Source organism: Arabidopsis lyrata, assembly GCF_000004255.2.
Source record: "Arabidopsis lyrata subsp. lyrata unplaced genomic scaffold ARALYscaffold_7, whole genome shotgun sequence".
Taxonomy (NCBI): domain Eukaryota; kingdom Viridiplantae; phylum Streptophyta; class Magnoliopsida; order Brassicales; family Brassicaceae; genus Arabidopsis; species Arabidopsis lyrata.
The window spans coordinates 22,032,268-22,056,834 of NW_003302549.1; the positions used below are offsets into that span (position 1 = coordinate 22,032,268).

Consider the following 24,567-nt stretch of genomic DNA (forward strand, 5'->3'; position numbering starts at 1 on the left):
CGAATTTAAAAAGTTAGGTTTTATGTCCTTTAAAATTTCAATAAAGTCACACTCGATATACAAACGGTATTTTTGATGATTAAATATAAAAAAACAATCATCAAAACTAGAAATAAAACTAGATATATATGAGCCTTGATATAAATTATTAGTGAGGAGGCATCAAACTCCAGTTGAGGTTAGTTGCTTCTAAATGGAGTCTACCAAGGCTCAAACTCCAATTGAGTGGAGAAGAGAAGCTGAGATGATGTTGAAATCCTATACATGGATTTTAACTCTTTCATTGTCTTCTTTTTATTGCAAGTTGATTTCAAAGAGTTTCAACTCTCCTTAAACACTTGGAGTTTGCTAGGATGTATCTTAATACTTGGTTCTCTTCGCTCGTTCCTCTATATTCTTTCCACTCTAAGATCTCGAGTTTCGTTGACAAGCATAGAGGAGGTATATCATTCGGTTGCTTGAACGAAAGTGGAAAAACTTCACTCTTAAGATGTCCCTGTGAAGCAACAACATCAAGAAATGTAATTAACACGTACGTTTGCTAATTTTGAAGTTTTACTTTTATTAATGCATGCGCAGGCACGAACCTCCTCGTCGATGAGAAGAACTTTCAGTTCAGGAGAATTTTGAAGCAAAGACACTAATGGCTCAAACCAATCTAAAGTACCGTTTCATTGCCTAGAAATATCTCGAGGTATCTGACTGAGGAAAGAGATTTCATAAATTTGTCATCTGGGTACCTATAATAGTAGATAACTGCTTTACCAAGGCGAGGGCTTGTTCTCAATCGAGCAAGAGTTTGTCGATGTATCTGCGATGGCGAATTCCTTTAAATTTTCTGAATCTATGACCAAAGATCCTCCAATATCCTCTACATCTTCTCCGCCGACTACTTTTGGTTTCACATTACAATACGTTAAGGTCTCTAAAGATGGCACTTTTACACTAAACTTGGTCACATTGTCTTGGTTATGTCGACGCACCACATACAATTCTTCGAGAATAGGACAACTCGATAAGAGCCTAACAACAGAATCTTCATCTTTGTATACCACAAAGACAAGGTGAAGACGTTTGAGGGATGGGAGGCATACCGGAGAAGAAACATCTAACAAAACCTTGTTGGAAAGACGGAGATACACAAGCGTATCCAGTGCCGGCCCTGTGAAATGTGAGGCCCCATACAAAACAAATTTTTTTTGATGGGTTTTATAGAAAAAAACTAAAACTTGAGACCAAATCGTAAAATTTTAGGAAAATGGGGCCTCGTTTTGCAATAACAAATAGATAAAATTTAAAAGTTAAAACTAAATCTGAAAATTTCAGAAAAAATGAGGTCTATTATTTGCAATAACTAATAATTTTGAGGCCTAAGTTTGACACTAAAAATTTTAAAAATTCTGGAGGCCCAATACATTTGTTTCTTAAAAATCTGTGGCGGGCCGGGCCTGAGCGTATCGCATGTATAAAGGCTTTTGGGCAACCTAATAGGTCCTGCAGACCACATGAGGTGGAACCCTAGTTCACGAACCCTGCGATCAACCGCATTTGTAATCCACTTTCCCACGTTAGCATCAACAGGACAATGTGGATCGACCGAGTTCTATATCCAATCTTTCTAATATTGGTGCCTTGTGGAGTAGCAATGACTCGTTAAGAAACCACCAAATAGACCGTGGTCGCTTACGTTTACCAAATAAACGGCCAAGTAAACCGCCAAGAAATTTTGTTTTGTGGGTAACATCTTTGATCTCTCTGTACTCAAGTAGTGGCACCATCGTCCATATAGACCGCCATCGTTTCGATAAAATCATGGTAGCCACTACATCCTTTGTTGGAACCAGTGACAAGATCCTCACGACCAAATCGTTCTGGCAATATAATGCACTGATCCTATCTTCAACTCTATTTCTCCGACAGCTTATGGTTCTTTGCTTCACAAATTGTTGGGCACTGTCTATTAAGTTTCGTAGCATCTTTTTCTCGATGAAACTACACACCAATACTTGAGGGGTTCTTTTTCCATTTCTTTTCTTATATAGTTTATATATATACATATTAGACGGTTAGTGTGATCTTCTTATGATTCTCTTCCTCTGTTTCATTCTATATTTACCTGTGCTTCCATTTTTTTTTCCAAATTTTCCATCTAGTACAGTATTTTGCTACCGATTTTAAATTTACCATTTTCTATATATGGAACTTGTATATATTGATGATGGTTTGACTAAAGTCTGCAAATGTGAGAATAAGATTGGCTAAACAAGAGGTGTTGGAACCTTGTGTAATAGGTTACATTATAGTGGATTCTTCTTTATCAAATACACATTTGTAAACCATATAGATTAATAGATACAGTTTTGGTACATGAAGTGGTACACTTTATTCTCCTAATAATCGGTACATGAAAAGATACACATTATTCTCCTGATAAACATGATCCGGTGATCCAATTAAAAAGAACCCATAGTAAGCTAATGCGAAGAACACATATTAGTAAAAAACAAAGACCAAAATATTTACCAAAACTTAGCTTTTTGTTAATATACGAAACAATATATGAATTTATATATGATCTTGGAGTTCAGATAACTTGAAAAACAAGAAAAACGTTAAAATAATAGCTTGACTAGCTAATAGCAGATATGATCTTTGATATAGAGTAATTAGTTACTTCTTATCAACTTTGGCCTCAAACTCCAATTGAGTGGAGAAGAGAAGCTGAGATGATGTTGAAATCCTATAAATGGATTTTAACTCCTTCATTATCTTTTTTTTATTCCATTTCCAGGTTGATTTCAAAGAGATTCCAGCTCTCTTTAAACATTTGGAGTTGGCAAGAATGTAACTTAATACATGTTTCTCTTCGCTTGTTCCTCCATATTCGTTCCACTCAAAGATCTTGAGTTTGGTTGACAAGCATAGTGGAACATCATTCGGTTGCTTGAAAGAAAGTGGAGAAGCCTTGGTCTCAAATGTCTGTGAAGCAACATCAAGGAATATAGTTAATATGTTTGCTAATTTTGAAGTTTTACTTTTGTTAATGCATGCCAGGCACGAACCTGGTCGATGAGAAGAACTTTCAGTTCAGGAGAATTTTGAAGCAAAGACACTAATGGCTCAAACCAATCTAAATTATAAGGACGTATATTACACTCTATATAAGCTGTGAGAAGTTAATGGCGTGACAACACGGAACCTGGAACGAACACAACAACACATAGTTAGTAAACGCTAGAAATGTGATCATAACAATAAATAAATAAAAGTGAGGTTAAAAGTACCGTTGTAACGCGTAGATATATCTCGAGATATCAGACTGAGGAAAGAGATCTCATAAATTTGTCATTAGGGTAACTATAAACGTAGATAACTGCTTTATCAAGGCTCAATCGAGCACGAGTTTGGCGAAGTATCTATGATCGCGAATTCCTTTAAAATCTTAGAATCTATGGCCAAAGATCCTCCAATATCTTGTACATCTTCTTCGCCGACTACTTTTGGTTTCACATTACAATACGTTAAGGTCTCTAAAGATGGCACTTTTACACTAAAATTGGTCACGTTGTCTTGGTCATGCCGCAACACATACAAATATTTGAGAATAGGACAACTCGATAAGAGCCTAACAACAGAATCTTCATCTTTGTACACCACAGAGACAAGGTGAAGACGTTTGAGGGATGGGAGGCATACCGGAGAAGAAACATCTACAAAAACCTTGTTGGAAAGACGGAGATACACAAGCGTATCACATGTATAAAGGCTTTTGGGCAAGCTAGTAGGTCCTGCGGACCACATGAGCTGGAACCCTAGTTCACGAACCCTACGATCAACCGCATTTGCTATCCACTTTCCCACGTTAGCATCAACAGGACAATGTGGACCGAGTTCTATATCCAAACTTTCTAATATAGGTGCCTTGTGGAGTCGCAATGACTCGTTAAGAAACCACCAAATAGACTGTGGTTCTCGCTCACTTGCGCCAAATAAACGGCCAAGAAATCTTTTTTTTTGTGAGTACTATCTATGTACTCGAGTCGTGGTACCATCGTCCAAATAGACAGCCATCGTTTTGACAAAATCATAGTAGCCACTGCATCCTTTGTTGGAACCAATAACAAAATCCTCACGAGCAAATCGTCTGGCAATGCACTGATCATATCTTCACCTCCTCCATCTCTCCGAGAGCTTATGGCTCTTTTCTTCACAAATTGTCGGGCACTAGATATTGATTTTTGTCCCAACGATATCGAGCCGAGTATAATCAAAAGCCGTCCTAACATCTTTGTCTCAATGAAAACTACACCAATACTCTAGGGTTTTATTATGTTTTGCTTGTATTAGACGGCATGGTAAACTAGGTCTGATTCGCTTTCCCTTTTTCGTTTTATTTACCTTTCTTGTTTGTTTGTTTTTTCATTTATTTTGCTATCGATGCGTTGTTATTAATCCTTGTTGAGGAGATTAATCGTACAAATATTATTTGGGCTTTCTCAAGTTAAACATTTGCCCTCTAGATCTCTCTTCTTGGTCCATCTTCCTAAACCCACATTACTCAATATATAGTCTTTCCAAAATCTGTTATAATTTTTCTTGTGTGAAAAAGAGTTTGTAGAATCTGATCCATTTAAGTAGGCGAGATACGTGAGAAGGACTGAAGGAGGAACCTATCTGATCCATTTAAGTAGGCGAGATACGTGAGAAGGAGGAACCTGATGATTTACAAATAAGAATTGATTTTATATAGAAAGGTATATGGTTGAAACTGTTGCTAGAGATTTAGAGCATGCACATAGTTGGTACTCATAGAGTATCATTAACAATTTTCTAATATTAATTTTAATGTTTGTTTATTGTTTAAGATTTTGTATGATACTGGTAATAAATCTGTTTCCATTGGTGAGAGCGGTTTAAGTATCATAAATAATAAAAAAAAAAAATTGCAAAATCGAAAAATAAATATATAAAAACATAGGATTACAAAAGGTAATATTACAATAAAAAAAAACGTAGAATATACTTAAGCAAAAAAAAATATTAGACCGGTGTTTCGATTAAGTGAAGGAAAAAATGGAAGAAGAAAAACTAGTTACCTCGGTTGTCCTTAGGCAATGGTCCTTGGTTTGCTTCTAAGTTACACTGTGGAGTATTATTAATCTACCAATCAACTATAGTACTTCTATATATACATTTTTGGATCACAATTAGCAAATAAATCCTGAAGTTGAGAAGTATTTACAATGACATGCCACTAGCATTAATTATTTAGATTTGTTTTATTTAAGTAAAGATTTTTAATTGAAATTCATTTCTCATATATTTAGCAAAAGTCTCTACAAAATCTTTCCTTATCTATTTACGTAAAGATTCTGAAATCAAATATGTTCTCAACAATTTACCAAAAATCTCTACACAATCTTTTTAAAAATCTCGACTTAGTTAACTTCTGATTTTTATCTGCAAAAAAAAAAATTAATTGTAACAGTTCTCAGAATTTGCAATAAATAATAAATCCAGATGACAAAAAAAAAAAAAGTGATGTAAAAATCGGGAATGTTGATACTACAATTTCTTCTACTTCTTTTTTTCATATAATGAAAAATTATTTTTTAGGGATATTTTTAGGCCTGGGCAAAATACCCGGAACCGAATACCCGAACCGAAAAACCCGAACAATACCCGAACCGAACCCGAACCCGATTTTTAAAAATACCCGAATGGGTCCTAACCTCCTACCCGAAAAAAACCCGAACCGAATCCAATACCCGAATGTACCCGAATGTACCCGAATACAAATATACACCTAAAAATATTAGTTATTTTTATTTTTATAATACCCAAAATACCTAAAATTACAATCATAAAACCGAATATATTAGGTATTTTAGATATTTTTGGTTATATTTGGGTAAAGAGTAACCAATGTATTTTCGAGAAATCGGGTATTTCGGTTAGATTTGGGTATATATGAGTTAAAAACCCAAACCCGATCCGAACCCGAAAATATTCCGGGTATTTTTGGTTATTTTCGGGTATTTTGCTTTTTTTATTAAAATACCCGAACCGACCCGAACCCGAACCGAATTTTTAGAATACCCGAATGGGTCTTGACCCCTACCCGAATAGACCCGATACCAGAAAAAAAAGAACCGAACCCGAATGGGTACCCGAATGCCCAGGCCTAGATATTTTCTTAAAACCTCTAAACAAAACAAAGGGTTTCAAAAGATAGCTTCTCTTTTGGCGGGTCGATCCGCAAATCCGCAACTCTCTACGGGCTTATCCGCATGAACCTGCAACCCGTAGTGGATAAAAATATTATTCAAAAAAAATAACAAATGATGTTTAATAAAAATAACAAATATTATCCTAGAGTTAAAAATCAAAATTTAATTATAAAATCAGAAACACTAAACAAAATAAACAATATTAACAAAACAAATACAACTTAAAATTTTGCAAAATAATTTTTTAGTTATAAAAAAATTGACCCGCGGTGTACCGCGGGGTAAAATCTAGATTTGGAAGTTTAAGGAGAAATTTTTTTTAAAAAAATAATAGCTCCGCGGTGTACCGCAAGAAAAATCTTTCTCCTAAACTAAGGCAAGAAGAAGAAGAAAGCCAAATGTCGTTTAAGTGTATATATAGATATACCATTTAAACCTAAAACACAATTAATATACTCAAAATTATTAATATAGATATATGGATGGTACATTTATAAAATAGGTCGAAATATTTTATTATACTCTCTATTAATAAACAAAACTAATTATATTTAGATTTTTAAAAAAAAATTATAGCCCCGCGGTGTACCGCGGGTTCAAATCTAGTAAAATACATAAAAGAAAACCTGTGAGAACTGAGAATGCCAAGTTCTTTGTCTTATAAGTTATAACCTATATATACACAAAGAAGATATCAAGGGATAGATACATGGTCGGTTTATATATTTATAAATATATGAAAAATATTAATGGTAAAACAAAAACTTGCATTATAGTAAAAAAACACTTGCATTATAATAATTCAACAATACTCTGAAAAAAATAGCAATGTCAAATTATATACATGACTGGTGTATTTTTGTTATATATAATCAAAACCTGAGATTTTGAATATACCAGCTAAGAAACAATATTTAAAAAAGAATCTATGATTTCAAAATGACTTATATTTTCTAAAAGACCTAAAAATATTAAATAGAATTTTCAGAACTTTTAATACGTCATTTTTGTTAATCTAGTATAAAACCTATAACTATGTTTGGCATGTATAAATAGAATAAGATGCACGATAATTTAAATTTAAGCAATCGTCCTACTTATGTGTTTGCTTTGGTTCAAATTCAAGGATAATAGATAGATTAACATATAAAATACTACACAAAATCATAAAAGCCGACCGTTGGACCGATAATGCAAATTTAATAACAACAAAACGCGTACAGTGTCTATTTTAAATCCACCAGGTTCCGTTGTACCAATACAAAATTATATCTCCATATTACAATTGGCAGTATTAGTAAATCCAATAGCATCTCACATGAATAATAAATTTGCTCCAAAATCAAAATCTTTTAAATAACCCAAATATTAAGTTTGCTGCAATATAACAAAGTATACATTTTATTGGTCCTTTTACGAATTTACAAAACTGTTAACAATGTTTGAAGTCATATATCCGGTTTAATTTCTATTATTATTATCCAACCATTGAGATTTTTACTTTAAAAACAATAAAACCAGATATGGTAAACATTTGTGACGTGGCTTGTTGTGATTTGTTGACAATGCCGTAGGCGCACATTAGCTTTAGCCTCGCATTTTCATTTGAAAATGCCTAATGGTTAATTGACGTGTTGTCGGGATAAAGTCCAAAGTATTTTACAAAGTTAGTGCTCTAGTCTTTAAAACTCACGTTTCACCCCTATTACTTCTGTTTATAGTAATACGATCCATATCGTTGCAATGTCTTATAAATTTCTTTTCTCGGGTGGTTTTGTGTTGTTGGGAATCCAAAAATCTCACTGATCTTTAAATCTATTATCTTATATCTTAAATGTTGTGTCAAAAATATGTTTAGTTTGTAAATAAGAGTAAAGTACAATGTAGTTTTTTGTTTATTGCGAAATATAACACAATTCTTATGTAAATTATAATGATTATATTTTAGTATCACTATTTTAAATTATAGTATAAATTTTTGAAAATTTGGTTTTTAACAAAAAATGCTATTTGTTCCTGTTGTTGTATATGTTCACACTGTTTACATCCAACCACCACAAATATAATATTATTCAAATGAGTACATATTACTATCTTTAATTATAAAATATCCTTAATTACTATCTTTAATTATAAAATATATAATATTATTACTATCTTTAATTATAAAATATATAAAAACTACGTTTAAACTTTTTTTAAAAAGTGTTAAAACAAACTATCATATATCATTGATTCTTATAATTTATTACTATTCAAGTTTTGCATCGTTCATTTTTCTTTTCACTTGTCGTATTTGTTTTGTCTGATTCCGCATATAAATTTTGATGTCAAAGTTGGGATCTTCAATAAAACTTAAGGGTAATTTCTATAAATTATTAATGTTGAGGGATTAAAATTTAAAAAGTCGCCGGAAACAACACATTTCGATCGAGATTCAATTAAAAGGGGAAAAAAAATCGAAAAGGAAAAAAAAAAACGAGAAGAAGATCGGAGACGACGACGGTGATGACGATGGACAGAGAGAAGGAGAGAGAACTTGAGCTCGAGAGTGCAATGTACACAAACTGTTTGCTTTTAGGTTTGGATCCGAACGTGATCGGTCTCGGAGCCTCCAATGGCACGCCTCGGGTCGGGTTATTTCGCCATTCCAATCCAAAGCTCGGTGAACAGCTTCTATACTTCATCCTCTCTTCTCTTCGTGGCCCTGCTCAATCTTCAAAGGTACGATTCTCTCTTCACTGTCTCTCTCTCTCTCGCCTCACTCGTCACGAAATTGATTTTGAAATTCTGGGTTTTGGAATCAGTTGTTTGATTTTGGTTTGGCTTGATCTCTCAGGATTTTGATAAGGTTTGGCCAATTTTCGATTCGGCTCAATCTCGCGATTTTCGTAAGGTAAAGAGGGCTTGAGAAATCAAGTTTCTTTAGTGTTTGTGAGCAATTTGTTTTCTTATTGAATTCGTAGTTTACTTAACACTAGAATTTTTCATCTGAAAGGTTGTTCAAGCGATTATAAGCGAGCTTGAATCACAAGGGGCATTACCAAGGAGTAATTCGAGGGTTTCATCACTAGCCACTTGCTGTGGTCCAAGGTTGGTTGATGCTACGCTGTGATGTGATTCTTGTGTTTATGTTCATTTTGGTTTCTTTCTAGTTCTTAATAATGAGCAACTAGTTAGTCATTTCTGTTTCGTATTCGTTGGGCATTTTAGGCTTTATATTAAGCTCTTGGGGTTTATCTGATGGTCCAGGTAATTGAGCAGCATTAGGTGATCTGATATGTATATGTGGTACCTCCTGTTTTGTTTGCAGATTTGTGGAGCTCTTATGGCAACTTTCATTGCATGCATTAAGAGAAGTTCATAGGCGGACATTTCCTGCTGATGTAGCTTCCAATCCTCTACCTTCTTCTCTAACTGACGTATCTTTCTCGCATGCAGCTACTTTGCTTCCTGTAACCAAGGTAGTACCAAAAGCATTACCTTAAAGATTTTGTGTTATACTTCCACTGGTCTATGTGAACCTTGTTGGCTAGTGCACGGGATAACATAGAAATGGATTTTCAGGCCCGGATAGTGCTTGAGCGTCGTCGGTTTCTTAAAAATGCAGAGACTGCGGTACAAAGACAGGCCATGTGGTCTAATTTAGCACATGAGATGACTGCAGAGTTCCGTGGTCTCTGTGCTGAAGAGGTAAGGTGTTATTTTTTGGTGCGAAGTACTCAATAATCTTGTCTGGTTACTATGGCTTTTATTGATGCATTTCAATTTCTTTTTGTTTGGCATCAGGCTTACCTGCAACAGGAACTAGAAAAACTTAACGATTTGAGAAACAAAGTGAAGCAGGAAGGAGAAGTCTGGGATGACCTTGTGTCTAGCTCCAGTCAGAATTCTCATCTAGTTTCAAAGGCAACTAGGTTATGGGATTCTATAATGGCTCGTAAAGGTAAGGTTTTTTGCTGTTCTATTTGTCATTACGAGTTAATACAGAGATAAGTACTCAAAATATGGAATTATGCAGGAGTCATATAGTTTATAGTTTTGTTTTTTGTCACTATCTTCAGGCCAGCATGAAGTACTTGCGTCAGGTCCCATTGAGGATTTGATAGCTCACAGGGAGCATAGGTAACTGGCTTCTTGTATGTCGCATGGCCTGAACTCCACTTACCCATTTACTGATGTCTGGTTTTCTTTGATTTGTAGATATCGAATTTCAGGATCGGCCCTACTTGCAGCGATGGATCAGAGTTCTCAAGTTCCTTGTGCAGAATTACTCTCTGCCCATTCAGATGATTCAGCTTCACTTGCGGATGACAAAGAACTAAGTGATGGATCGTACACAAACATGCATGACCACTCTTTAGGAGACAGTTTTGAAACAGCCAGCTCACAAGCAAGTGATGAAACACTTTCTCGAGTAGATGATAGAGGTGGAAAGATCAACCAGACAGTCGATGTAGCGGAAGTCATAAGGCGCTGGACACATGCATTACAGCGTATTCATAAGCAGTCTCTTCTTCTGGTATGTCTTCTCATGTCTTGTTGTGGGTTTTCACTGAGAGTACGTTTTATCATTTTCGCAAATTATACAATGTCCCTCACTGCTTAATCGTCCACACACTGTTTTCTATGAGGAATCCAGGATTACTTATTTTCCATCTGTACATGTTTCTAGGCTAAAGCAAATGATGGGGATGGTCCAGATATTTTGCGAACTGCGAGTGATGGTGGTACAAGTGGGCATGTTGAATCATTGGCTGCAACTTTGACTGAACATCAACAACATTTAGCTAGCTTTCAGGTAAATATGGTAGCTTGTTCGTTCCCTTATTTAGAAATATCTTTTGGCCAACTATGGAAGTCAAATGCACAATGTATAAACATATATACAGTATAAGAAAGCTGCTTTTCTTTAAAGGCATTGATGAAAAATGTCAAGGAAACAAAGCTTATTGAGAGTATCCGCATCATGTCACAAAAAAAAAAAAAACTAAAAATTCTTCTTTTCTAGCAATTCTGTTTTATTGGAGATTCCTGAAGTTCCATAATGATGGTGGATATTCTTATTCAGCTTGTCTTGAGAGAGTATCAAAAAGTTGTGAGATCTTTTATATCACCACGCTGTTTGTAGGATCTCTTGGAGCATGCTCCGAAAACCTTTCTTATGCATCGAGCTCATATGTACTGGCTCAATCTCTACTATGTTCTTACTGATGGCACACTATATGCAGGTTCTTATCAACCAGTTAAAGGAAGTTTCTCCAGCCCTACAAAAATCCATATCGGAATGTACTGAGATGGTTAATAGTCTTCCCCCGACCTTGCCTCCAGTTACGAGAAGTAATGGGCAAGCATCTTCACTTCTACAATCTCAGGGCAGTGGGAGAATTATGGTAGCAGTGGAAGGCTTAATTTTTATTCTATTTCGACGCATAATTTATTGAGAATTGAGACGCTCATGTACATTTTTTCCTTGTGATACAGGATGGTGTATCCAATGATGTTGCTGAGTTGACCTCAACAATGTCTAATGTTCAGCTCGAGAAGGTCTCAGCTAGTCCTACATTAAAGCTTCCACAGTTATTTAGCTCTACTCCTACTTCTTCTGGTAAAGGAGGAAATGGACAAAAGCGACAGACAATGGCTTCTCAGGTCAATAAAATGGAAAGCTTGTCAGAGAAGAACTCTACAGACCAAGCACTATCAAATGCTCGACCAGACAACTTACCGACTGGTTTGTTACATGATTACCTTCTTTATTAGAACGAAACATATGTAGTTGTATATCAAAAGAAGATTCTGCTGATGTGAATTTTTCAAGCTTTTAGTTTTGGTACCAATCATCCATTCTAGGCCTATTACAGTTCTAACTAATCTAATGAGTAGCTCATTTTCTCCATATCCGTTTGTAAGAGAATCTAGTTTATTTACTTCATGTGTTATCTCCTAATTCAAATTTACGCTCTAATTTTGGTTTCAGATACAAGCAGCTCTTTTGTCCAGAACCTAAAGAAATCTGTGAGGGAAGCGGCTTTATTGATTCCTTCTTCAGCAGGATCATCACGGGACAGTCAATCCGATGAGGGCTCCGAGCATTATTTTGTACCTCTTTCAGCAACTGGCTTTTCCCGTTTTCCATCAGAAACCAAAGCCCTGCCTCCCAGAGGGTCGAGGGCACTTACCTCTATGAGCGAGCCTTCGTTTCTTGAACCCAATGTTCCTGATAGCTTTGCGCCAAGCAAGTACAGCGATATACCTGACACGTTTGATGATCTAGATTCATTCAAAGATTACGATAACGGAAATGGGTTTCTCTCGGTTGCTGGATCAAACAGTGTAGCTTCTGATGCACAACAATCGTTTTACGATGTTGATGATCAAGTATTTTCCCCACCTTTACTAATGGACTCGTCCCTATTATCAGATGCCTATGAAGACTTGTTAGGTACGTTGATCATCCTCATAGTCACATACGTTTAATGGTAGCCTAATCATCTAAATAGAAGAACGCAAGAAATGGCCGATAATATAGAAAAACCGGTGTGTAGATTTTTCTCTAAGTATATACGTAGATCGCAAAATCACAGCATCTAGGATCTGACATTGGTGTCATTCACAGAGTTGATGAAGTTTATTACACATTTCACTTTCCTTTTGCAGCTCCTCTGTCTGAAACCGAAGCCGCTTTAATGGAGCATTAGGAAGAACCGAAGAAGCCTTGTGTTTCTTCAACGATTGTTCTCGGTCTGTGATCGATCTCTCGGTCTGACACAGGTGTTTCAGTTATTTACCATTTAACAAGGCTTTCTTAATTTATCTTGGATTTGTTGGTAATGGGGACTGACTCTTGATGAATGAATCATGATGATATATCACTATTTGTTTGTGTGTAAAAAAAAAAAACTCTAGCTCAGGTAGAAAGCATTGCTCTCTAATATTTGGTTTTTCTAAAAATAACAGATTTGATTATTTTGCTTTAGTTTTTTTAGATGTAAAGAAAATAGAGAAGAAGAGTTTGATCTGCCATTCTTTTTTTCCCTAAATCACTTAAGAGTTTATCACAATATTTTGTTACTGACTTCTCCTCCGAATATTCAATTTCATGTACTATGTGTTTTGTGTAATTTACTCCTGTTTCTATCTAATGAGTAATATTTTTCATACCAAAAAAAAAAATCTAATGAGTAATATTTTGTTTATTCAATTTCAAGAAACCTTATTATGAATAATTGGCTGATTATAGATTGGTTTCGTAAAATTAAACATTGTTTTCACAAGAATTCAATTGTTTTTGAAGATCTCGTAGCTAAAGAATAACAAACGTTCAATAAACTTTTATTTTATTCAAGAAATCAGATCAACATGGAGAGAGTTATAAAACAAATGAGAAATTTTCAAAAAAATATTAAAAGTCAAGAGAACAATTCATAGAAACTGAAACAAAAAGACGAATGTAATAACCAACTTAATGGTTGGAACCAACGACGAGAGCCACGGCGGCAATAGCCAAGACGGTGAACATATTGGTGGCCGAAACAACGGCTGAGCTAGATGCGGGTCCTGGTGCTGGAGCCGGAGCATGGTGGTGGTGACCTTCATGAGCGGACACAACGGCGATCGTCGCCAATAGGCAAACCACAGCGATCTGAACAAACATCTTCTTCATCATCATCTTCGTCAAAAACGTTTGAGTTTTGTTTTGGTTTTTTTTTTGATGAATGAGAAAAAGATTTGTGTTGTTTGTTGTGTAAATAGGTTTGTGGGATTTGTTTATATATAGAGAAAAAGGTTTTGTTTATGATATATTGAAATTAATTACAATATCTTAAAATAAGATTTTTCAAAATTTGGGTCTAAAAATAAGATTTGTTTCTATTTTTTTGTTGAATTGGCCCTGGCTTTAGACCCAAATCAAGACAGCTGTTTAAGATTATATTTGATTTTCTGTCTATCATGTTCCTATAATTGGTTTTTCAAAAAAAAAAAATGTTCCTATAATTGGCCAATAATTTGGCTTTCAAAAAAAAAAAAGAAGCAAAAAAAAGATGTAAATATTTTGCAGAATCATAAAGTTTTTAAAAGTGAATAATTGAGTTTTATCTTGTCATAAAGTGATTTATTGTTTATGGCTTCTTATGGGTGGGCAATGAAGGGTAACAAATTAGCCTCATTAAAACAAAATAAACTTTAGTTATTGGACTCATAACATTTATTATTGCTAAATATTAAGATTATATGATTCTCTCTATCACGTTCCTATAATTGGTCAATAATTTGGATTTAAAACCAAAAAAAAAAAGAAGGAAAAATATGGTAAATATTTTGCAGAATCAGAAAGTTTTTAATAGTGAATTATCTTTGTCATAAAGTGAACTATTGTTTATGGCATCTTATGGGGTAGGCAATGAAGGTAAAAAATTAGATTCATAAAAACAAATTAACCTTTAAATTATCATAGCATTTATTATTCCTAAATAATATAATAAATTATGGATTAGACAGAATTAAGAATTAAAAACTCGATTGTGTTTTAAGGAAAAAAAAGACGTGGAGCCGAATTAGTTTTTGGTAAGGAAAATTCTAGAAGAAGATTCCATATATACGTGAACATGAATATGATTATAATAAGCACATATTTCGCTCTCGGGATTTTGGCTAATATAAATTTAATCATAATTACTCACTTTTTTTTTAATTAGATAAATCAGGGAAAAATGAGTATAATGACGTTATTCAATAAGATACGAGAAGATAAATTTACTATGCTTAACAAATTTTAGTCTAATCAAGAATTAATGAGATGTTAAAAATATAATAAAATAAAATCAAGAATTAATGCAAAAAATACAATTAGAACAGGTGGTTTCTTTTTGCAAGAAAATAAAACCTGGATTATAGCTAGCCATGTGGGAAACAAAACGCCGACTGATGACATTATAATAATGATTGGTGTAACAATATTATGACAATGATAAGTCGATAATCATAATCACCATCAAGTTTCTTCTTGATAAAACTAAAATTAAAATATAAATCTACATTGAGGGTTTTTTAATTAACTTATTAAGTAAAGAGTATAACATTTGTTTCGTCTTCTTTTTTTTTTTCCCCCGGGAAGCAATCAATATTTACAAATCGGACTAATCTCTACATTATTTTCACCGTGGAAAAAATTAGGAAACAAAAAAACGAAAAAAAAACAAAATCTATTGGGCTTTCAATTGTTTTTTCCTCTTCCGACCAACCCTTTTATCGGCCCATGAGCCCATTTGAACTATAACTTCATCTTCCACTCTCCTCGCTTCTCTCTCCCATACTAAACGCTGCGTTTTACGGTCCCTGAAATTATCCAACACCCAATCCCTAAGCCCAATATCTCTCACTTCACAAAACCTCTCAGCCCAATCAGACGGTTCAACGGGTCGGGTCCCTAAACCGGGTGCCCGATCTTTCGACCCGACATTCTCTTCGTTTTGCCAATCCGCCACGTAAGTCGCCACTCTCCTTTTAAACTTCTCTTTAAATATCTCCCAAACCTGATATTTATAGTGGTTAATTACCATCATACCCTTATCCACGTCAGCGAACGCGAATCCTTCTTTTAAGTGAAAATGATGCACGACGTTTATCAGCGTCGCGTTTAGCGACTCCGGTCTAATTATGCTCTTATGTCTCTCCGGTAACGCCATACGACACGTATACGCCGCCGTGACTCCACCGCCCGGTGGATCGCTAAGTCCCGACGGTCCGAAACTGTGACACGGCGTTCGAATTTCACCGATCTCCCCGGACGATGTTGTGTGATTTCTGATTACGTCGGTTAAGGTTTGACCAGAGGGGATGTAGAAGAACTCGTCGACGTCTATAAACGCGACCCAATCGCAATCGCTCTTTGCTCGAATCGCGCAACTGGCGAATCCTGCTTCTTGAGTTTTGATCCACGGCCAAAAATGTCTCGAGATGTTGTAACCGCGATTTTCTAGATTCTTGATCTCTGAAACAATGTCGTCGTCGCTGTTGTTGTCGTAGATGAACCACCGTTGAACGCCGATTCCGGCGTGGTATATTACCCATTCTCTCAAAACGTTTGCTGCGTTTCGCGTCATGGTGCAAACACACGTCTCAAACGTTTTCGTGTCTTTGACCCGACCCGGACGTTTAATTGGGTGGGCAACAGAAGGAAGCATCCCACTTCCTTTAATCCTCACCGAAACTTTCACCGGTTGAGATTGGGCCTTTCTTGGGCCGTCTAATACAGTTAGTGGCGTTTTGCATCGTACGATCTCTTGGGCCGCAGAGATAACTTGTGCTCTAAGCAAAAGTTTGGGCTTCGTGAAATCCCAACCGTACACGCACTCATACCTCGACACGTCAGCAACCTTTCCTGGCCGTAGATTAAGCCCCTTGACAAAAACCACCGTGGAATTGTCGTCGTCGATCACGGCGTCGTACACCAGCCAATCCCATCGGTGTGTGAGCCCTACTTGGAGATTACTATTATCAACCGTCCATCTCGAAACGGCGAGGGATACGGTATTGCCACGTGGAACGGCTGAACACCGTACGATGTGACGGCCATAGTCGTCGGTTTCCACCGCGTACGGAAGCTCTTTAAATAGTTTAGACGAATCGTTTACGTCGGAGAAAACGCAAAAGAGGTCCTCTTTTGTAAATAACCGAGAATATGGAGGGTATTTTAGGAAAATCAATGTTTGGTCGGGAAACTCAACTGCTTCATGGATCGTCACCACCTTAACCGCCGGTACAGAACCACGGAGAACTGCGTTGACCGATGACCGCACCACCGGTCGAATTTTCCCTGATTTATACAAATAGTAATTAGTATTAAGCATTAAGTAATAATAAATAAAATAAAAACGGTTGTCATTAATTGTTTGATTACCGAAGAAGATAAACAAAGCAGAGAAGAGAACGAAGGAGAAGACGAACAAAGAAACAAATCGGAAAAATCTTCTCCATGAAACAACGACGTCGCCACCGCTTAAACCACCGCGTTTCCTACGGTTCTTCATCTTTTACACCGCCGAAAACGGCGGCGATGGCTGAGAATTAAATCCAAAAAAAAAGTAATTAGATGAAGCAAAATATTTTAGTTCTTTCTTAGTCTCTCTCTTTGTCGCAGGCTACGAAGATTTTAGGTCGATAAAAATTTTCTGAAAGAATAGAATAATCTATTTTTTACCTTTTTAAAATTCTCTGATAAAGAAAAAAGACAGATAAATATGGGGTTTAGGTTTTGCCTTTTTTTTTGTGTGTGTGTTTCTTTGGGAATTTTCAACTTTCTTCTTCGGTGCTCAAAGACGTTTATGGAAATTTACGAACTTTGATGTTGAAGGTTTAAGATAAAGACCGCTTATTGTGCTAAACCAACCGGTTCGACCGGTTTATCTATCTGTCTTTCGGGCCGGCGCAGAGGGCAAGCCACCTATTAGGGCCTCAAAATTTGAGGGACTTTTTACCTAAAAATTTGTTAAGTTTTCTTATATACAATAATTTTTGTAGGGCCTTTTAAAAATATTGTTGGCTTTTAGAGACAACTACAACATTCTTTTTAATGGTAAAAATCTAATTTAAAAGAATTTTTTTTTTATGGCTTTACTTTTGCTTAGGGCACCCAAATTTACCGGGTCGGCAGAGGTCTTTCCTTTTAAAAAAAACCAATAAAATATCTAAAACTATTTGGTTTTATTGTCACAAATACTTTTTTTTTGTCACAAATCATTAGCACAATAATACAAGCTCAATAATACAATACATGTAATTATCCACGTTATACCGTATAGTGTCTGTCGTAGTAATATGCATTCGAAGAGTGAGTGTTTATAAATTTATAATATGTATAGACACATGTAAAGATTTGCCAAAAGAAGAAAAGAGCAAATAAAAAGTTACGATACCTTGCTTGTTATATTTTACCTCATTTTTATTTACCTACTTTTAGTGCTTTGAATTTATCCACTTTCTTTTATTTTTGTTTTGTTTTTTTGTTTATCGTTGAAGTTGAGCTTGAAAGAGACGAGGCTATGATTCGATTAGTGTCTTGACTTTTGAGTGATATTGGACTTATACTGGGAAAAAGTAGGATCCACTTATCTCCTTTTTTTTCTTCACGTCATCTCTAACGTATATCCCACGTTGTCGTTTTGGTTCTTCCAAAGATATCTGTTTTGTAATTTGGCCCAAAAGGCCTTTCATCAAACGGCCCAATTGATAAAATGGTTGATAACTCAAAAATATAAACCAAATAATTAAGAATGATACTAACAAGATATATGAAAATGAAAAATCATGAAACATTAAGGTGAACTTTTTAAGAGTGAAATGGTAAAGATGTTAATTGTAATTGTACCGCTCTAATTGCAGTAAACACTATTGAATTCCAAGTAATAATAATATTAGTACAAGTTGAAATATAAAGTATAAGGGATTTTGCAAAATGCACTAATCTGATCCTAATCATCTCTACCTAAGAAAAAAAATGTATTCTCTCTCAGATGATTAAGCCGCCATTATAGCTAAAGGTTGATATGCTTTAGAAGGGTTTCTTCTTCAGACCATTGCGTCTAATACGCTTCAGTTCTTGAGATCCCCTCTTTAATCCTCTGCAGATTAGTAAAACATAGAAACAATGAGTTCATGTGAAGCTTTTGCAGATTTATAATTTGTAGAAAACCGGAAATATTGTTTACCTTTGGAACAAATAGACAAAGCTGTAATAGAGAAGAAGCACTATCAAAGTGCTGATGGAGATGATAATGTATAACTTACCTCTCTTCTGCAAAACATATTACTGAGATTAAATGAGATTTGATATGATATAATATCATATTAAAAAAATTGTTTATTATGTTACCTTTGGTTTTTGAGAAAAGGGCCTTGATCCTCCTGAACATGTATGTGCATCACAGAACTGGCGCAAGAAGAAATCTGCAGTTTTAAAGTTAAAACCCCCAAAAAAGGTTGGTGCATCTTTAAGGATCCAGTAAGATAACTGTTGAAACAATAAAGGTTTCATCTGTTTGAATCCAGGAAGGTAAAGGTTATAGTACCGTGAAGACGGTTGGCTGATGGACCTTTATTTACCGGAAAACAACTATTAGCCAAACTCTGCAATGCAACCACACATACGAGATAAGCACGGGAACACAAGATACAGAACAAGGTCATAAGTGAGAAGAATCTTTCAGTGAAATGTTCTTTGCATACTTTATTGTTCTGTGACAGGTTTGGACTCTAATACTGCAGTTCAAACTTATCATACCACACAAGTTTGGACTCTAATACAAGCTACAAACAATCTGCAGTTCTTTGATGCACATACACAAGAAACATCTGTTTGAGTGTTCTAACTTCTGACCGTGTCATATGACAAACTGTGACAAGCTACACGGTTTCTTTGAGTATTAGAGTCCACTGTATTTGATTGCTTTAGTATAGACTATGCTGATTGAATAACCTTTTTACCTCACATAAGTGCCGGTTTCTAGCAGAAGCTGCAGGATTACACTTAGACTTAAGCTGAGCTGTATTTACAACAAGATCACAATGCAACGCTCCACAAAGATCCGCCAGACATTTACCATGACTCTGGATTCAAAACCACATAAGAAATGAATCGGTAATAGACCCCAAAGAGTATGAATTGTCGCAGAAATATGGATCATTTAACAATAATGCATAATATGTACCGCGTTAAGCAAATTGTAATGGCGTGAATCGAAATGCTTATCGAGGTACTTCTCTTCATAAAAAGCCTTTTTACAGAATCCACAACGCCACTCGTTTATATCTGAATGAACTTTATGCTCTTCTTGTTCTCTATAAATGTCGTTGTCTCGATGAACTCTACAACTACTCGGTAACTGATACCGCTCTTTTTCCACATATGGCATGAGATACTTCACAACAACAAAGATCAATGATAAATTTCTACAGATTTGCATAAAAAATAAAAACCAATTGCTTCAATTCATACCTCTTGGATGATTTTCCAAGCAACTCTGCTACGTTCTCTTGAACAATGAATCTCATGAAAACTGTCTTCTTTCGGTTTCAAAACCCTAAATTATATGATCTATTCAAGCATCAGAATTGTGCATTGGTTTATAAAGAAACCCTAAACGAGTTTTAACAATCACATGAGAAGAATTTGAATTCACAATACCTTCCATCTACAGGATCTTTAAATCCCTGTATAAACAAACACAATGGACAATCACAAAACTTTAAAATTTGATTCTTTTACACGAAATCTACACTTGAAAAGAGCTGAAAAACCCTAAAATTTACCTTGAGGTGCTGTTTAATTATCGAAGTGGGAAGTGAGAATCCCCAAAACTGAGAAGAAACCAAGAAGCAGAGGAGAATCCAATGACATGGACATTTCGATTTCACCATCTTCGTTCTCACAAAAACGACCAAATAAGAAGATTTCAAATTTTGTGTATTGATGAACAACGAAGTTGAAGGGGTTTCAAAAACAACAAAAAAAAGTTTAAGGTAGTGTTATTGAATTAATGGATTTGGATTTTTTTTTTTTTTTTTTTTTTTTTTTTTTTCAAGGTAAAAATCCAATGTTACTTAATTTCACTAAAAAATATGAAGAAACAATTTCTAAATTTTATGTTCTCATTTGGTTAGAATTCATTCAAATCTTTAAATGCTTTAAACTATTTTTCTCTTCAATTGATTCAATAATTATATTTTAACCATTGGCTATATCCTTTCCAAAACTTTAAAATATTTTGAAAGGCCACCAATTTGGGATTTTTAAATACTATTTAGGGCTTTACTCTGAATTTTTCACTATTAATTTATCAAAAAAGTGAATTATAGATTTTGATTTCATATATTTTTAATAATCAATAAAAAATTTGAATTTAAAAGGAAAATTTTTTATAACCATCCCAAACTTCAACATGGTTTTGGTTAATCTTCGACGAATCGTGATTAAATCTCATTTTTACAATTTATTCGTGTTATTTCAATATGTTCGATCTTTTTTTTCCTATCTTCACCACTTTCTTGATCTTTATGAATAGATATGGTATGAAAAAGAATCTTGTACTTTCAGTTTTTGATTAAAAAAAAATCAAAAAATGATGATATAAAATCCTTTGTTTTACCCAAAAAAAAAAGTAAAGTAAAACTATAAAGGAGTAATTTGTGTTTATTTTTCCTGGGAGAAGCAATCAATATTTTCATCTATATGATTAATTATTGTTGGATGCAAAGGAAGAAGGAAAAACTACAAAATCTACCACTTATTCTCAATTTCTTTCAAAATCTACCACATTCCTTCCCTTCTTTCAACTCATACCACATTTTGATGTAGAGTTACCATTTTGTCCTCCCTTTTTATCTTCCTTTTTATCTTTCCTCCCTAATTATTTCTCCTCCCTATTTATCTCTCCTCCCTATTTATCTTCCCTACAATATTAGCTTCTCTATTTATCTTTCTCTCCCTCGAAACACGTACACTTTAACCAAGAAACATTATATCTCCTGAGACTAAACAATTAACTTTCGTTTTTGTCTCCAGATCTTGTTCCCGATTGGAAATTCTCTGTTGCGTTTAGATCTTGTCCCCGATTTCATCATCTTGCTCTATTATCATGAATTCCACATCTTGTCCACCAATTGTTCTCATTTAAGGGTTTCGAATTTTATTTAGATTTTTCACCATCTATTTTGGTACAGAGATTAGTTGAGCATTATTGTCTTCACCTACCCTGATTATTGAATTTTTTTTCCTTCTATTGCAAAATAACAAAAAGATCCAGTTGTCCCCGAGTACTATTACTCATTCTATTACTCATTCGATATGAACTTGTCCCCGATCTAATTCTATTACTCATTCGATCTGAACTTGTCCCCGATCTAATTCTATTACTCATTCGATCTGAACTTGTTCCCGATCTAATTCTATTACCCATTCGGTCTGAACTTGTCCTCGATCTATATCTATTACCCATTCGATCTGAATTTGTCCCCGATCTAATTCTCTTACTCATTCGATCTGAACTTGTCCTCGATATAACATATTCGATCTGATTCTCTTACTCATTCGATCTGAACTTGTCTCTGATCTAATTCTATTACCTATTCCATCTGAATTCGATATGAACTTTTCCCCGATCTAATTCTATTACTCATTCGATATGAACTTGTCCCCGATCTAATTCTATTACCCATTCGATCTGAACTTGTCCTCGATCTAATTATATCACCCATTCGATCTGAATTTGTCCATGATCTAATTATATTACTCATTAGATCTGAATTTGTCCATAATATAACATATTATTTAAATAACCGTGCAACATTTATTGCATACCTGCTCCTTCTTTGGAAGCGCCAGACAAAACTATCTGTCTCTGACACAGACTCTGTCCCTAACACAGACTCTGTCCCAATCAGGGGTATTTTGGTCCAGCATTCCACATGTGCTATTGAAATATGGTAGATTTTGAAAGCTTTTTGAGATTGTGGTAGATTTTGAATGCCAGTTGTTAAAATGGGGTAGATTTTGCAATATTCCCAAGGAAGAAAAGTAGTTGCTTTTTTTATTTTTATGGTTGAAGTGTAATGTATTCTTTTTTTTTTTTTTTTTTTGTCTGCCAACTTCCATTAAATATTGTGGAAAGTACATAAAACCCAAAAAGACTTTTACACGTGATTACAAGCCTTATTAAAGCCCAAATTAAGGAAACTCATATACAAAATTAACACGTATTGAATACGTGTATGATGAAAAGCAAATCAAGAGGGCCCAGCATATTTCTTCTTGTTTCTTCTCGTCGCCGTCATAGATCTAAACTCAATCTCTGCTTCTTTCCGCCGGTGACGATAAAAACAACAGATGAATGCTTCAAATCACGGATTAGAACCATCTTTCTACTGATAAGACCACATCAATTAAACTGGATTCATCAAAAGACAAACTCAATCCAACCCCAAGTGGAAGCTCCACCTAAGTCCTATGTTAGGTAATCTTTCTAGAGTGTTCAACCTTAGTAACCAGATTTGATCTTAACAGGCCTTAGTTCTCATGTCCTCTATTTTGGTTTGCAGGTTTATGTTTGTTTAGCAAGAAAGAAAGAGACACAAAGATTTACGAGTTCCTAGGATCAATGTGATCCTAGTACGTCTCGGTGAACCTGAAACCGGCTCACAAGAAGTATCAGAGAAGCTTACAACTGAACAACGTTCACCCAAGCTCACGTCTCTCACCGTTACAGAGAAATAAACCCTAAAGATGATGAACAACAATGAAGATGATGACAAAGTCACACACCCCTCTCTGTACGTTTTCTCTCACCGCTCTCTTTAGTATTCTCTCACTACAATGACGCCAAAAGCTTCTCTACCTTGCTCCCTTAGCTCCTCACTTCTTTAATACCACTTTGTCGCCGCCTTGCAGGTGATACAAGACAAAACCGTATCTGACACACACAGAGTGTGTAACAACCAACACGACAGAGCTATTGTCGTTTGTCTCCTGGGCTAAGTCTGTAGCAGACCAGAATGGCCTAACGCAATTACCGGCCCAAACCTTTAGACTAGCCCACCTGTCTGAGCCCAATCGTCAAAACGACAACCTAGAAGAGAGGTCTTCAATCCTAAACGAAGAGGACATAGCGGTGAAGAAATTACTCCATCTATGAAGAAGTATCAAGTTGCTTGTTAATCCAACCAAAAGCAAACGGGATTTAAAATAAAGTTTTGTAGAAAGAGGGAAGAGGGAAAAACAACAAAATATAAATTCCTATTTAGTCGATAACACAAACAAGCTAAGAGAAAAACAACATCGACTAAGAGGAAATCAAAGATCCGAACAAAGTCGGAAAACAAAAAACAAAAAACACAGAAACTTCTGGTAAACCGGAAATCGCCAATCTCTCTCTCTGAAGGTTGAACAGTGTGATAAGAGAGAAGACTCTTTTTCTTGGTAAGTGTAATGTATTCTAACAACATCGCTTTTGTAACTCAAAGCTATTTTATTTGGAGTTACAAAAGTACACCCCACCCTTACATAAACCAATTAGTTCTCTCCTAATAAATCATATTACCTTCCTTATTTTTTAGCTATTTTTCTCCTAATCTTCTCACCCTAAATCAGATTTAATTTTAATGGATGTCAAAGAAAAAAAATCGGATATAATATAATATTAACCAAAAAATAAAATGAAAGCATATAATAATTAATATAAAAGTCTTTTTTATATAGAAAATCACATTCATTTTTTTAGTAAAAACAACTAAAATAGTTTTAAAACGCGTTGATATATCTAAAAATTAAGTTTTTTTTTATAAA

The 24,567-nt window shown here is 35.0% G+C and overlaps 4 protein-coding genes, 1 long non-coding RNA gene and 2 pseudogenes across 5 annotated transcripts; 1 reads left to right on the forward strand and 6 right to left on the reverse strand.

Moving 5' to 3' along the window:
• Positions 1-179: 179 nt before the first annotated feature.
• LOC9306751 lies at positions 180-1,797 on the reverse strand (annotated as a pseudogene).
• Positions 1,798-2,670: 873 nt separating this feature from the next.
• Positions 2,671-4,433, reverse strand: LOC9306752 (annotated as a pseudogene).
• A 4,203-nt stretch (positions 4,434-8,636) lies between these two features.
• On the forward strand, positions 8,637-13,151 carry LOC9306753 (AUGMIN subunit 6). The gene is made up of 13 exons (XM_002868593.2): positions 8,637-8,954; positions 9,070-9,126; positions 9,229-9,323; positions 9,544-9,694; positions 9,798-9,923; positions 10,020-10,176; positions 10,295-10,355; positions 10,434-10,752; positions 10,906-11,031; positions 11,462-11,623; positions 11,715-11,964; positions 12,211-12,675; positions 12,891-13,151. The coding sequence occupies exons 1-13, from the start codon at positions 8,739-8,741 to the stop codon at positions 12,929-12,931; spliced, it is 2,226 nt and encodes a 741-aa protein (XP_002868639.1). The 5' UTR covers positions 8,637-8,738; the 3' UTR covers positions 12,932-13,151.
• Positions 13,152-13,544: 393 nt separating this feature from the next.
• On the reverse strand, positions 13,545-13,987 carry LOC9304712 (arabinogalactan peptide 24). Its single transcript, XM_021019004.1, has one exon. It carries the CDS (start codon positions 13,900-13,902, stop codon positions 13,696-13,698), a length of 207 nt encoding a protein of 68 aa, XP_020874663.1. The 5' UTR covers positions 13,903-13,987; the 3' UTR covers positions 13,545-13,695.
• A 1,265-nt stretch (positions 13,988-15,252) lies between these two features.
• Positions 15,253-17,642, reverse strand: LOC9306754 (glycosyltransferase family 92 protein RCOM_0530710). The gene is made up of 3 exons (XM_021019267.1): positions 17,434-17,642; positions 17,134-17,293; positions 15,253-17,049 (listed from the first exon to the last, which is right to left on the reverse strand). The coding sequence occupies exons 2-3, from the start codon at positions 17,261-17,263 to the stop codon at positions 15,437-15,439; spliced, it is 1,743 nt and encodes a 580-aa protein (XP_020874926.1). The 5' UTR covers positions 17,264-17,293; positions 17,434-17,642; the 3' UTR covers positions 15,253-15,436.
• Positions 17,643-18,547: 905 nt separating this feature from the next.
• On the reverse strand, positions 18,548-20,717 carry LOC9306755. Its single transcript, XM_021019269.1, has 9 exons — positions 20,541-20,717; positions 20,416-20,441; positions 20,227-20,311; positions 19,940-20,149; positions 19,716-19,838; positions 19,301-19,358; positions 19,105-19,178; positions 18,941-19,026; positions 18,548-18,853 (listed from the first exon to the last, which is right to left on the reverse strand). The coding sequence occupies exons 1-9, from the start codon at positions 20,646-20,648 to the stop codon at positions 18,784-18,786; spliced, it is 840 nt and encodes a 279-aa protein (XP_020874928.1). The 5' UTR covers positions 20,649-20,717; the 3' UTR covers positions 18,548-18,783.
• A 2,449-nt stretch (positions 20,718-23,166) lies between these two features.
• LOC110226777 lies at positions 23,167-24,103 on the reverse strand. Its single transcript, XR_002330696.1, has 2 exons — positions 23,852-24,103; positions 23,167-23,230 (listed from the first exon to the last, which is right to left on the reverse strand). It is a non-coding gene; the product is annotated as an uncharacterized LOC110226777 (long non-coding RNA).
• Between the last annotated feature and the right edge of the window lie 464 nt (positions 24,104-24,567).